General features: G+C 34.5%; 1 protein-coding gene across 1 annotated transcript; it reads right to left on the bottom strand.

Annotated features, from left to right (window-relative positions):
- Nucleotides 1-4,976: 4,976 nt before the first annotated feature.
- Nucleotides 4,977-8,830, bottom strand: LOC116165378. Its single transcript, XM_031479767.1, has 6 exons — nt 8,630-8,830; nt 8,432-8,544; nt 8,298-8,385; nt 5,313-5,504; nt 5,212-5,262; nt 4,977-5,159 (listed from the first exon to the last, which is right to left on the bottom strand). Exons 2-6 carry the CDS (start codon nt 8,521-8,523, stop codon nt 5,010-5,012), a joined length of 573 nt encoding a protein of 190 aa, XP_031335627.1. The 5' UTR covers nt 8,524-8,544; nt 8,630-8,830; the 3' UTR covers nt 4,977-5,009.
- Between the last annotated feature and the right edge of the window lie 7,050 nt (nt 8,831-15,880).

Genomic DNA, 15,880 nt, shown 5'->3' with positions numbered 1-15,880 from the left:
AATTTTAGACTACGTTAATTATCAAACTACAATTACGAAACTTAGCCCATTTTGTGTGACCGCAGGGGTGGACCGGCTAAATCTATCGTTTTAATGTTATACGCTATTAACAACAAGTGCAGAAGAAAAAATGTTTCTTAGGACTATAATACGTATAAACAATTGTGATCATGTGTAAATAATTTTAGATGCGCCAGGAATTCATACACAAGGCAAAATGACCTTAAAAACTATTCGCATGGGGTTTTTCGAGGACTTTACTCGCCGCTCGCCTAAATCTATATTCCATCCTCGAATATGTCGGCAATAGCTAAAGTGGAAACTTGCTATTTCATTTTAGCTTTAGAGGAATTGTGTGGTCCACTAATCTTTGAAGGGTTGATTGTTGTCGTTCAATTCCGTCAATTTATATTTTTGTAAACGTCGGTACCGGGAAATAAATTACCTATACCTACTTATACGATTGCGCTATACCTATAATTCGATTTTGATTCTCTTTTCGAAATCTGGTCTTTAGCAAGGTAAATAAAAGACAATGCAATTTTGAAAAGAAAGATACAGTGGAAATTAGGTTATATTTAAGATGAGTGAATAACTTTTATATTACATTAGCGTGTTTCCTTCTGAGGATTCGATAAACCCAATTTTTACAGCTTGCCGCTAGTCTTTTATTAACTTGTGATGTACATTGAAATTTTGTTCTTAATAATCACTAAACCGTGCGAAAATCAGTGAAAAGCGTTAAAAAATTTTCGCTAATTTAACTTTATTTTTGAAACTTACAATTGTTGCCACACAATTACGCGGGGTGTTTTTTATATTTCCAGATTTCCTTTATTTAGAGTATCCCAATAGAATCTGGTAAAGGCAAATTCAGGCAAATTTAAGTATCTGCAATATTTTATAGATAGAAATGAAAACGTTAGTAGAATGCAATTTAAATCGGATTCTCTCTATATCCCTTTATATCTTATACTGATCGGACATGTCATTTCCAAATTTTGCAGAGGGTGGTATAAAATATTTTATCCCATTCCACGTCTTGGTGTACCGATTGGTATTAGGTATGTATGATACATAAAAGTGGAATCCTTTTAATTAGGATTTATATGGCGAACAAACCCCTTTGAAAAACAGTTGCGTCGTTAGAGAGGGAAAATGTCGACTTTGAAATTACCAAAAATTAGCCAGATTCTCTCAATAAAGGCCGCACCACATGAAAGGATACCACTAACTTATGACATTAATTTCAAATTACATTTCTGCTTTGTTCTGATAAAATTCGTGCCGATAATGAACCAAAGTCAAAGACGCTCTCGGGCCATTTTCTTGTTGTTTCTTTTTGTTTGCTTCTCTTGTGTACTCACATAATCTTATGATTTCGAAACTTGATAATTGGAAAACAGTCCAAGGAACTACTTTAGACTGTTTTGCTGTTTTGGACCTTGACATTTATAGAAAGCTCCCAAAGCGACAGTTCCCAACCACAACCGACACCGACTTCAAAAAAAGTACCTCTAATTTTCATTCATGGTACAGTTAATCATACCGGGAAATTGGCTCTGATATTAAGAAATTATGAAGGGTGCGTTTACCACAATATTTTCAACTAACTACTGTCACTACAGAAGATGATTACAGAATTTTTACTAAACACTACCAAACCCATAAAGTTTCGTATCACACGTATCAAATCCCAAATGAAAAACCTATTAAAAATGTACCGCTATCTTTCACAGAAAACGAACTAAACATCCCCGACAGAAACATCGCCTAACCGAAGACTTAATACATATTTAGAGTGCTATCTTTTAAAAATGTCCCATCAAATAAAGGTGAGTCTCTTGTAATATGATATACCGGGTGGTGCCTAGCGCGACGCAGCATAGGGATTTCAATGGTAATTTCTTTATAGTCAATTACTAGCTCTCCAAATTATTTTAGAGCAAAAGTCTAAATACGTTTTTTTAGAGAAAAAAATACTGCATCTGTTCATACTATTAATTATAACTTTCCGTTTTTCAAAACCGTAGAAATCGAAAAAATAAAAAGGTTCATTTTACAATAAATCAGATATGCCTTGGAATTACTTAAAAAACAGCGATCACGTTTAATTATTTGCCTTTGACGTTTATTAAATTTAATAATTTATACTTGTTTACAAATTAGTTAAATAACTGCAAGTGCAATAACGTTCTAAATGTCTGTCAAAACCATCAGGAAAACGACAATACAATCAACGTTTTGGCTACAGTAGCGGAACATCCGAATAGGTATAAGTTTAAGAACAATTCTTCCTCAAATCAATTTCTTTTTCTTCGATTATGTACTCTGGTTCCGGAAAATGATAAACAAATAGTATCCGATGCAGATGCAGTATTACATTCTCTAAAAAAATATTACCCCATAGACGCTTTTTCTTGCGTCGCCGTCGGTTATTTGAAACAGAATTAAATATGAAAATCGTTCGACGTCAAACAACGATAACTTAGATGCGATGCGCTTCTAATTTTTGAAAGATTCCAAAGCAACACTGATTTATAAAAATGTAATTTTTTATTTTGTCGATTTCTACGGTTTTGAAAAACGGAAAATTATAAGTAATAGTATGAATAGATGCAGTATTTTTTTCTCTAAAAAAACGTATTTAGACTTTTGCTGTAAAATAATTAGGGGAGCTAGTATGGTGACTATAAAGAAATTACCATTGAAATCCCTATGCTGCGTTGCGCTAGGCACCACCCTGTATAATATTTCATTTTCATATTTTTGCTGCTGTATTATGAGTTTAGTTCTAGAAAATAATGTGCTTTTAAACGACATAGGTTTAAAAATTAAAAAAATAAGCCCTATTGACGCAATGTGCTAATAATTTGTGTAGGAGTATCCATCAGATTAAAGGGTTCATTGAAAACATTGTTTTAAGGGGTTAGTATTGCATATATTTTTCTCTTGAAAGTAATATTCCGAGGTTTTTTGGAAGAAGCTAGGGAAGAAGTTTTAAAAATACTGATTTTGCATAAATTACATGTAAATTTTGCATTTTGGTATACACAGTCTCTATGTCTTTAACTTTTGCTGAATGATACCTTTAGGGTGGCAAAGGAACTTACCGCACACGAAATTTGTTGCCCCGCTTATTTAGAAAGTATTCGAGATATTACCACTTTCTGACTGGTCTTGCGTTTTTGTGTTGTATTGCTTCTTCAGTTTTTCGCCCGAATCATTTGATATTCATTATTTATATCCCTTGAAGCTATATATTCGGTTTTCTTCTTTCACTTTCACTTGCACCTTTTCTTGTTTCTTAGACCGATTCTAGGGATCTCCTTGGGGCTTCTTACTGCTACGTATTTTTTTCAGTGTAGTTCTTTGTTTCAAGTTAGCCTTTCTACTGTTCCTCTGTGTTTAGCGTAAACATGTTAATCATGGCCCGGATTGCGATTTTAAGAACATGTTGTGGTTTTGTGTTAAATTTGCGACTTTTTCAAGTACAACCTCCAAGACTGAGACACACACCGCCAAAGCTTTCCATTTACGTCGGAGACGCCCGCTTGAAACGAACGATCCGGCCCAATATTTTGATTTCAAACCGCCAATGCAACAGACCGTGTGGTCTGGACACCGTCCATATCGATATTTGACACGACAACTAAATATAGTTATTTATTTATATTTGAATGCCAGCAACTTCTACAAAATCAATATGCGTAGCTAAATAATGAATACGTGAATTGGACGTTTATTTTTCCGAATTTATCAATACATTATCGCTGCATTTTCACTTGCATATTCTAGTTGTATTCACTAACTCTGCTGTACAAAATCGCATCGTAGATGGTGAGGCTGTCATGATGGCAGAAATATTTATCGCAATTACTAGAAATAGCAGAAAACATTCAAGGAACTAAATCGCCAGCAGTGGGTATTCATCACCTGAGGTGGAATCAGTTGACAAAAGAAATGGCGGAATGTTTCGATGGTGGAATCATCTTACTCCGTATTCCTTGTCGATACATTGCGGTTCCAAAACATACGCAAGCCAAGGAACTGTAACGATGTTTCAAATGAACTTTGCAGTTCGTTAGTTGAAAGTTTTAAGCATCGGAAACTGATCTTGCTGCTAGCTAATCGTTGGTTCGAAATTGAATGTATATTTACAAAAATCATAATTCCTCCATTTTTAGCCATCAAGACTGCTACTACGACTAAGATATGAAGATCAATTCGAAGAGAATACGTAACCCTAAAGGCATTATTAAAATTTAGCCAACGCATTGGCTGACTAGAAGACCCTGTATGCAATGTGGTGTATAGAGTTCGGTGTCATCAGAATGTATAAAAAATCAGATAGAGAAATGGAAAGATAAAGCAAAGGACAAGAAGATAAAGCTTTGACGACACATAAAAAATATCTATATATGTACCAAATATGCTTTTTCCTTCGTTTCTTTAAACCGGCGAGACAAATTACCGCTTCCGTAATGCGAATTTGCAGCTACCCTACCTTACGATTATGAAGATAAAACGAATAGTTAGAATCTAGTTTCTAATATACAGGGTGTAGCACTTAAGATCTCTCGGATCATAATGCCTTTACCATAAAATGTAAAAATAAAAAAATGTAGGAGAAAAATTGTGCACGATTACCGTCACCATTTTTCTGCTGTACTCCAGTGGCATATCAAACTTTTTTTAAAAAATAGACCACTGCATATTTTATTGCATATTTGGAAAATAGGGACTTATCTTTTTATATTAACGATTAACGATTTCGCATAACCTTCTTCCCTGAAAATTTGACCGTTTCTGAATCATTTTTCAGGCATCGCGCTGGCACTTTCATTTTAGGTTATAAATTAAAAGGCATGTGACACGTACATAAATTTCATAAAACTTAAGACAACTTAAACGGTTACATCTACAATACTAAAAAAGATTTAAAATAAAGGACATTTTTTACATTTATGGCTACGTAATGATTGATAAAGGTGGAAATATTGGCAAAACTATTTGACCAACCACTCCTCTTCCAGGAAATTCAATTGTATCCAAGCCATTTCGACTCGGCGAAGGTATGCACTTATTTTGTGCATACAAAATATATTTATCATTGCTGCATTTCCAATACCATGGCAGCAAATGGTCATAAGCTGGTACTAAAAAAAATAACTAATGAGGCACGATTAATCGTAGATAATGTGTTTTTACCAAGTTGAGTCTTTTAACGTTGCAATTCGTCATAAAACACATGAAAGAGTCCTGAAAAAGAGGAAACTATCGCATTTAGGTATACACCTGTAACTGCTTACCAAGAGCGCTTGAGTTTCGTCCTCGACACGAAGCAGGACGAACCATATACCTACGTACATGGTAAACAGCTTGTAAGCCGTCACTGAGAGTAATATTTTTAAAAATCCAACTTCGTACGGTAAGCTCGAAATGGTGCGAAGCATCCAGTATTCGTTTAGGACAACCATTATCACATATATGAAATGTTCAGGCTATGATCAAATTTTAAATTGCTACTATGAGTGTAACAGTGGCTCCACCAAGATCACCGTACATTTCCATTTTTTTTATATTGTGAATTTGTGAGTGCTAGTTTTTGACTTACAGGGATTTCGAATTCTGTCAGCCGAAAAAAAAAACGTATCAAACTCTAGAGCAGGCGTGGGCAACCTACGGCCCGCGGGCCAGATCCGGCCCGCCGATAAGTTTTGTCCGGCCCGCTAACATAATTCAGAGTTAATACTTCATAGGGCCCACAAGTTACATTTTAATTAATTAATTAATATGATTATGTTACAAGTGCAGCATCTAGTGGACGCGATCCGAAGCTTCCAAGGCGTTTAAAAGCCTAGTTAAAGATGCATTTCTGGTTTCAGAAATATCGCCAGGTATTTTCCAGAATTTTCCTCGCGATATATACGGGGTGGGGCAATACAAGGACAGGTGTTTTGGGATTAAACAACATTTTTAAGCCATATATTGCAACAAATCTTAAAGAGCATAAATGAAAATTTGGATACAAGCTGAATATGGGGATTTATTATCCACGTCTGGTAAATTTTGTATGCAAAATCGTGTCAATTTTCAAGAGTGCTTATTGTTTTTTTAAAATGATTTTTACGAAAGCAAAAAATAGATATAGACCAAAAAGAAATAGATAAATATTGATTTCTGTAAACATACTTTTTATTTGGATTTTCAAGTGTGGCCCGTGGCGCATATGAAAAATTTTATTTTGGCCCCTTGGAAAAAAAGGTTGCCCACGCCTGCTCTAGAGGATAAGCTATTCGTTTCCAACAATTTAGTAGTAATCATAAGTAGTACAGTGTGGTCCATTAAGTATGTAACAAATGGAAATTTTTATAATATTAAAATGTCTTCAAGTAATCACGTCAAACAGTGTACAGGCAGGCCAAAAAATATAAAATTCGAGGGATCAAATTACTCGCGAAATTTAAAAGCAGAAATAGAGACCGCGCACTTTCCCAAAAAAAATACGCAAATCAAAACAGAATTGTAGGTCATGTTTTCCTGGTTTAACACAAATCAGTGGACGTATGACAAATTTGTTACTGTTTTATTTGTCAAAATAATGCTGGTGCGTCTTCTCTTAATGTCAATATTAAAACACTATCTGACACACATTCCAGGTGTAGCTATCCTAAATAAATAAATTAAAAAAAATTTCTGAATGTAGGATGATTTCGAAGAAGGTTTTCGGGGATCGTTTATTCCATGAAGAATTGTCGTAATGTTTCTAAGATTCTTGAAACGCGGTTTCTAGAAAATGCCTCGGAAAATGCGCAGTAAAACTACTAAGAAAGGAAGAAAATTCGAAATTTCCTAATAAGGTTTCAAATTTTACCTGAATACTTTCAATAAAATGCCCATTGAGTATAATGTGCTAAAAATACCAATACTGTTCGTATTATTTTATAAAATGATGCAAATGGAAAAAAACTCAAATTGATACTAGGAAGCAAATTGAGTTTTTAAAAAGATACGCGCGATGAGAGGATGTCTCATTTCTGGAGCGGTGGTAATTTCGAATACGAACGGCAGCGTAACGGTTATGGGCGATTTTGAAAAATGGTTACAGTACGAACTTAGGACCGTACGTTCGTGAAAATTTTATTTTTAGTTTAAATGAGAGCAAAAGAACCTCAACCATTCCATAGAAGAGTAACGAAATTCTCCTCTGACGTAATGTCAATAAATAATGAATTATGATTCTTTTCCTTCTCATTGTCTAAATAAAGACGTTACTATTCTTAAATAAATTAAACATCCCTTGGAGACAAATATCTAAAGCAGATTGATTTCATCATGATTGAAGAGAGATACAGAAATGTGTTAAAAAAATACGTGTGGAGTGCCAGGTGCAGATATTAATTAGTGACCATGTGCTTTTGTTGGCAGAGTTGGAAATAAAATTGAAAAGGATTAATGTCGTCTCGTCTGGTAAAATTAAGGGAGATGGATAAAGAATATATATGGAAGGACACTGGGAATTGAAATGAAAAAATAGGAGGGGTCATGGAAGAGCCTGAAGAATGCGATAATGAAAGTGACTGAGAAGGAGGTGGGGTATAGGAGAGGAAAAAGAGCAAAGGCCATAGATAACATTTGAAATGATCGAAAAGATGGAAGAAAGGAGGAAGTACACGCGGCAAAGTACGGCAGACGAAAGAAAGAAATACCAACAACTGAATAATGAATTATAAGAAGAGAAACTAAAAGGGCGAGGGAACAATGGGTGCTAAATAAATGCAAGGAGATAGAAGAGCTCCAGGATCCAGAGAAAGGCAATCTACCTGGATTTATGAAGGAGGGATGTCACCTAGGACTCTGTCAAAACTAGCAGACAACTCAACAAAACACTAGGCCACTAGGGCATCTCATCAAAATAAGGAAATGTGGGCCGTTGGTCGTTTCTGCCACCACAATACGTTTTTTACATTGTTACACCCCTGTATAATAATAAAAATTATTAATTTACTCAATTTAGGATTGTTGCATTACGAATTACGAGATTGCCAGCATTCCAATTTTAAATATCCCGATGTCCCTACACTTTCCTAATATGTCACCCATATTTTACATTAAGGAATTGGGGGCCCCAATTTTACGCAAAACATACAAAAAATAAACAACAACCCTTAAGAATTTGATATGCTTTTTTCCAGTTGCGCAAAGAAAATAGCACTCAGTTTAGCACGTAATATTCAAAAACGGAAGTGGTAGGCTAACTTGGCCAAGTTGAAAAAAATGTTAAAGAATGTTACCTCATGGTAAACCACCAAACAGGCAAATATAAAGGAAAAAATTGTGCCGAGGAATGAAAATATGTATTGGACACATACGTAAAAGTCACTGAAATGTCATTAGTAGATTTAGGAAAATTAATGAAAACGCTTACACTCTGTCCAGTAAGTTGTTTAGATGCTTCCTCCCCTCAACAACTTCAAAATACCGAGCGTTGAACATGTTTTCATCGAATTCTACAACCATATTGACAACTTGGCTTACAAACTGAAAACCATTTACCACCAGTTACAGGCAATCAAAATAAATAGAATGAGCATTTTATTTTGCGTATCAAATATGATTTCCTTACCTCTATCTCTTTTCTTAAAAAAACAAACACTAACCGACGAGAGAAATTATCACTTAGATAATGCCAATTTGCAGGGGCACTATATTTTAATCAATTAGCAGATCAATTTACTGGCTACCTTCGACTACCGACAAACTGTATATTTCAAATTTTAAACAATAAAATATGATGTGTGTAAAATTTTATAATTACGGTTCTGACCGGCACCTTGCGATTGTGTACGTAGAAAGAATCTAATGAGTAAGTGTTTACAGTCAATAATCGTAATTCGAGTGCGAAAACGATTACTTCGCATTGTACTGACGTAGAGCATGAAAAATTTAAGAGGTAATCAAAAGGCGTCTACTCATCTTGCAGTGATAAACAAATGTTGGTATATATTATTTTTTGCAACTCACGTTGTCCAGTCTCATATAAATTAACAGATAAACGGAATACTTCCTGTAGTAACGAAAAAAATCAAACGTACTTCGTTACGATCGAAAAATGCATATTCCAGGTGTTCTGCAATAATTTGCCAAAAAATGCAACCGTCATACAATCAACCAAACATTTCTCTCCTTTACGATCTACTTCAGATGTACAGTCTCTGGCAGAATTAATAGATCTCATTCACTTCAACTGTACCAAGGAAAATAAATACACACGAGCCATGTTTCACTGAAAATTTTGAAAATAGGTTCAAATACCCGTTTTGCTGCTGGCATATATTTATAAACTAAAGCTGTGGATGGTTTGTTGCGCGGTGAGATACGGGTGGAGGAGGTGATTGCAGCTTTAAGAAGTGAACTCTATTTAGGGTACATATCAAATTGTAAAAATAGCCGTAATCATACCTTATACAAACAATTAAGCACAGAAACAAATTTTGTGAAATTAGAATTGGACTCTAATATCATCACATGGTTGTTAAAGGCTAGGGGCGAATTACTCTTTTTAAATAAATATTGTTACAATAACACAAACAAACTATGTAACTTATGTAATAGAAAGGAAGAAGAAGATGTATATCATTTTATTGCAGTGTGTCCAATTTTAGCAGAATTTAGATCTTCATTTTTCAATAAAACTTTGCTAAGTTATTATGAATTTAAAGATTACCTGAATGGTAAAGATCCAGTTAATCTCATGCTGTATTGCAGAGCAGCATGGAAGTATAGATTTCAGTTAGTTTCATTATATTAAATACTTAAATTGTTTGCTTAGGTTAGTTATAATTTTTTTCTTTTCTTTTGCTGCTATATATAGCAAAAGGGGGCTTATTTTATTTTATAGTATTTATATTTTTATTTAAGAAGCAACTCCTCAGACGGTCTACGAACCATGAGAATATGTCTTTTGCCAAACAATGTTTTAAGTTTGTATTTATTATGATGTATAGCAAAATAAAGATAACTATTATTATTATTATTAAACTAAAGCTGCAACTTTTACATCGAAAACCATTAATTTCGTCAGAGACCGTACATTGCTATTTCACGAAAGACTAAATAAATAAATTCCTTCCCTCACTCAAAGGTACGATTTTAAAGCAAATTTGCTTTTTACTACTATACAATAATGTATAATTAGGAATGGTGTCGTCTGTGAAATACGTCCAAAAAATTTAAAGGTAGGACTAAACGAGACATACATAGGGTGGCTTATTTGCCATGCCTCAGAATCTCGGAATTCTATAGTTACATTGTCGATTAAATACCATAATATAAAGTTTGACACGGTCGATCATGGTTCAGGTCCCCTGCTATCTATTCTTGGGTGTGACTTGGATTTTTCGGCAGTAAAACTTATCAAAGGTGATAGGTTCAATATTTTAAAGAATGTAAATGATAAAGAAGGTTTTTGCCTAGAAATCCGTGGCGAAAAAATAATATCTAAGTCTAAGTTTTCGAATTCTAGACAGCCCCTCCCATAGTTCTAAACCTTTCCGCAATGCAGTTCTATGATAACACTTATAATAAATTAAGTGGGTTTTTTTATATTCCAAAAAATATTTGAGACCATTTCTTGGCAAAATTTTTAATTGCTGACTAGATAGCCCCTTCAAAGTACCTCGAGATTCGAAAAAAAATACTCCAATAACGTTTTGAGTGTAAACTAATTAATAATTAAAGTATAAAGCCTTGTAACGGATTGGAGATTTGATTAGTTGTGGTCGTTCTGAAACTTTCCGTAGTGACAAACCTGGATTGCTTTCTCTACTGAAATTTTGCATGAGGCGTATTAGTTTTAAACAATGTCAGCAAATTTAGAGGTTCGATTCTTCTGAGTGGTATGGTCCCCCACTTGCTGGGAACAGATTGTACAATTTCAGTTGTAAGGGCAAACGGTAAAATCATATTTTTACTTGGCATTTGGCATCAGTCTACTTCATCATAAATATTACTTGTTCCTTTTGGGGCTAATAAGTTTCTATTTTTTTAGCATAACTGAAAATCTGTTTTATCAGATTTATATACCCTATCTGATTGTTACAAAGTCTTTTTCTGTCAAATAGTTTTGTATATGTCCGAAACAATTGCTGTCAGTTTCACACAACTTGTTACCGTGACCGAGTCTGTCTGTCTCAGTGTAGGGTGGCAGTTTAAAAAGCTTTTGTCACCTGGACAAGTGTTTCAAATGGGCCGAGGGTGATCACTACAAAAAATTTGAATCTTTTGACTGTAAAGTCCATCATTGCATCAATCTAAGCACCACCGAACAAGAAATTGTTCCCCATTTATTAATACTGGATTTTGACATAGTATATCGTAATATAGCTTTATTTAAATTTCCTTAATTGTGTTTTGATACGAACCTAACAGCGGCTCCGATCAAAATACCGTCCATTGACACTCAAAAACTGCAGTTATTGACACGGTGACGAATGCAAATCACAGATATAAGACAATGTAACCTAGTTTAATGGTGTGGACTCCATATCCAAAAGAAATAAGACACAAACCGTGCACTTACTTCTACATATGAGGTTTTCGCAGTATAATTTAAGACAGTAGTTTGATATTTATATCCAGGATTGTAGATGTGAATGAACATGTTCATTACTTAACAAAATTACTATCACTTTTTAATAAACATGCTCCCGTAAAGTCGTGCTCCATGGTTAACTAATAACTGATGTAAGAATGTTATTAAACTTATGCGAAAACTTAGAGATACTGCCTTTAATCAATTTAAATTATCATATAAAAAATTACGAACTCACCGCTGCAATTACAGAGGACAAAAATTAGCTTTTATCGAATTTGCAAGTCATAATGTAAACGGTAAATATATTATGTGGAAGGCTTTGGGACAAACCCGAATTATTCATGATAAATACAAGTTAAATCATTACTTCACTGATGCCGTTTAAATGTGATAAAAAGAAAATAATTTGTTCCTACTTTTGATCTTGCATTGGTATCGCGAGACGATCTTGATCATATTTTGAATAAGGCGGAGGGGATAGATAAATTGTGGTTAAATATGATTAGTTATTGTAAACCACATATTATTGGACCACTTACTAATATTGTTAATAATTTTGTGCTACAGGCAATTTATCCAGATGCCTAAAGTAAGCACTATAAATGTCTTTTCGGATTTGCGGCCTGTTTTAACTCTCCTCATTTTATCCAGACTTGTAGAGAAGATTGTTCATGAACAAATTCATGGTTTCACAAAATGCGCCAAAATTATTTCCGACAATCAAGCCGGATTTAGAGCGGGTTACAGTACATCAAGTACATTAGCTAAGGTTGCTAATGATATATTTAGTGCTATGGATAATAGAAAATCTACTGCTCTTGTTTTAATTGGTTATTCGAAAGCATTCGATACAATTAATCACGAGTGATTATTTTGTAAGTTAAAATAGATCATCATTACACTTTTATTAAATTAAGTATACAATACGTTATGATATAAATTATCTAAATCCAGTGTTGGAGTTCCACAGTGATCGATTTTGGGGCCATTATTATTTTTGATCTACACGGCAGATTTTAATGATGCCTTATCAACAGTGCGGATTCAAATTTTTTGCGCCCCTAGGCACACCGAAAGATATGCGCCCCTCAAAAAATAATCTTTAAATTGCAATGAATTTTTTTTTTTAATTTATTATTGTGTCTCGACAGCAAGGCCATTGACACGTATATAGCGAGTACAGGTAAGTACAGGGATTTACATTAGATGCACTTGTACAAGTTTGTTGATTTCAGAAAGTTTATTACATCGTAGAGCTGGTTGCTTAAGATGTTCTGGAGTGATTCACTGAGGTGGTGGTCCAGTCGAGAGGTACTGTAACGGCGACATTCTAACAGGACATGGCTTATTGTTAATCTGGTGTTGCAGTGTTCGCAGACTGGAGGATTTTCGGATGCCATTAGGTAACCATGCGAGAGGTGAGAGTGGCCTATTCTCAGTCTTCTTATATGACGATTTTGTCTCTTCTTGACATTGGTGGTATTTTGGTAGGAGTTACGTTGACTTGGATTTGGTGCAGTTTCGTGTTTAGCCTATTCCAGTGCTACTGCCATGTTTTTAGGCTGTCTCGTCTGATGAGAGATTTTAGATCGTACGCCAACTGCAATTTTTCGATGGGTATGTCAGATGATCGAGCTTGTTTTGCGGCTTTGTCTGCATTTTCGTTACCATTTATGCCGGTATGTGACGGAAGCCAGATTATAGTGACCGCAGTTCCATTGGACGTCAGTCGATGGCATACCTCGTGAATATCTTGGACAATTGGGTTTTGTGTGTAGATGTTCTTTATGGATTGGAGAGATGAGAGTGAGTCGGTACATATGCTTACGGATTTGTTGGTGTGTGTTAAGGTTTGTAGTGCTTTTAGAAGATGCTAATAAAAATCACATTATAAATTGAAATTTTTAAAACTAATAGGAAAAGAAATACAATATACCTAGGATTTAAGTTTTCAAACACTTCAAAACTTGAATTGTCGATCGTTCTTACAGTTACAGTTTGTTTAAACTATCTACCAATTCCAATTTATTTCATAATTTTAATTAAAAATTTTTGTCATTTGTAACTTGTTAGGGTACTAAAACTTAAGTAAAATATTACTAAAATAAATATAGTGCAAAAAATGCCGCCCTCTAAAGCTGCCGCCCCTAGGCACGTGCTTAGTGTGCCTATATGTAAATCCGCCATTGCTTATCGAACTGCGCTAGCGCTTTCTATGCAAATGAAAAACTCGATTGGTTGAGAGCTTGTGAGGTCATGGATTCTGATATCAAAAGTATTGTAAGGAAGGCAACTGACCATTCTATAACACTTAATCCGTATAAATCAGCAGGTATTGTGTTTGCACCGGATTGTATAGGACATGGTTAATAGAAAATCTGTGTATAGAAATTAATAATGTTTTTTTTATTGAAAAATCAAATGAGATAAAGAATTTGGGAATTATTATTGATTAGAGAATAAAAATATTAAATTTGCTTATATCGCTCTAAGACAGTTGTATTAAATTAAAGATATTGCTGTGCGAATCCCATATGACTTGTCAAATTTCACTTAGTGCCACATGATTAATGGACCTTGCTTCCACAATATTTTGCCATATCGCATTCAAAAACTGCAAAACATGTTTCAATTAAATTGAAGGAATTGCAGTGGTTACAAATGTCGAATAGACGTCAGCTATACACCATAAGCTTACTTTGTAGGTACACTGTCAACCCCTTAGAAAAGACTCAAGCATTTGGAAAATTTAATTACACCTATGCATTCTACAACACTTTTTCAGAGATTTTTCGTATTTTCATCTGTTAATTCAATACCGAATGATTTAAAAATACTTTCATTATCTTCATTTAAAGTAAAATACAAGAAATATTTGACGTTTATACCATTAATTAATTTATTGAAAAACATTTCATCGCTGAGATTCATTAAGTTATAGAAAAAGGAGACTGTCACACATTTCATCTCTAAGGCCTCCATATACCTATTCTTTTGCTAATGTTAAATTTTATATTGCAGTAAGGATAGCATAAAAAATTCATCCCCGGCCGTAATTTTCGTGAAGCACCACGATTTTTGCTAGAAAACATACCTCCCGCAATATTTATTAAATCATGAAAGTTTCATAGTCAACTGTGTGTTTATCGAAGCGTTCAGTACTAAATTGAAATTATGTGCAACGCAGTGCACAAGCACAACACACAAACAAACTAACTGTTGTATACTCGAATCATGTTAGCGGCGCCATTGTGTTCTCTCCGACCATATTCCACTATGGCATGAATTATTACAGAATATTATCGTCCGTTGTGCTTGCGTGTAAAAGAGTACGTACCCCTCGTTTCGGATTAATTCCTCCACTGTTGATCATCAGTTTTATATAGAAATACGATACATTATATAATTTGCCAAGGAAATTGCAAAAAGGCCTCCGTCTTTGTCCAATTCCGTATTACACCCACCACTGTTCAATTTCACGTTTCCATTTCACGTAGAGAGGCAATAAAAGAAGGTATCGAATTACTGTAGAGACGGCAATGCGATTTTGATTGAAAGGAATTTGACTGAAATAAATATTTCACCTCCCGGAGTACGTTACATAATATATTCCATTCAGTGTGTTAATCTGAATTCAAGAAGCTGAATCACTAAGGCATAATAATCCGCTCATACTTACTCCTTGTATGGCTTGCCGCATTACATATGCATCTACATAAGCGCGTCACTACGTTAATTTAAACTAAAATTCGGAATACTTGTTGACTTACGCAACCCTTAGATAGTGAAATTAAAACAGTAGAATCATGCAGTGGTCATACATTAATTTAGTATTAGGGAATATTGTCGTGCTCGGCGAGCATAAATAATATTTAATTAGCTAAAACACCACGTTTACTAAAAAATGTAGTAAAAGGGGTGAGCTACATGTTTCATTACGTAAGCATTTTTCTGAAAATTTCTCCTTTTGGGTGGTAGATGAGAAAGCTCCTGGCACTCATGTGAAATAGACGGGCATCGCTGATAAACCGACGCGTGCATTTGCTTACATGCCGGAGATTTTCGTGTCCGTGTTAGGCGTCGTTAAGAAGTAGGTAATTTATGCTTTACATATTTTGTTGTAAGTGAAAATAAATGCGGAATTGCCGTCTTTGTTTAAAAAATGGATACCTACCTCACGTAGAGCCTGTTTTAACATTTACACGGATAAATACAATCTTAGCGGCATATGCGAGAAAGTTTTTCTAGGTGGATTAAGTTAGCACCCCTAAATCGACACCC

The sequence above is a fragment of the Photinus pyralis genome, unplaced genomic scaffold, assembly GCF_008802855.1.
Source record: "Photinus pyralis isolate 1611_PpyrPB1 unplaced genomic scaffold, Ppyr1.3 Ppyr1.4_LG3a, whole genome shotgun sequence".
In the NCBI taxonomy this organism is placed as follows: Eukaryota; Metazoa; Arthropoda; class Insecta; order Coleoptera; family Lampyridae; genus Photinus; species Photinus pyralis.
The sequence above is the reverse complement of the archived record's forward strand: the minus strand, read 5'-3'. Positions and strand labels throughout refer to the sequence as shown.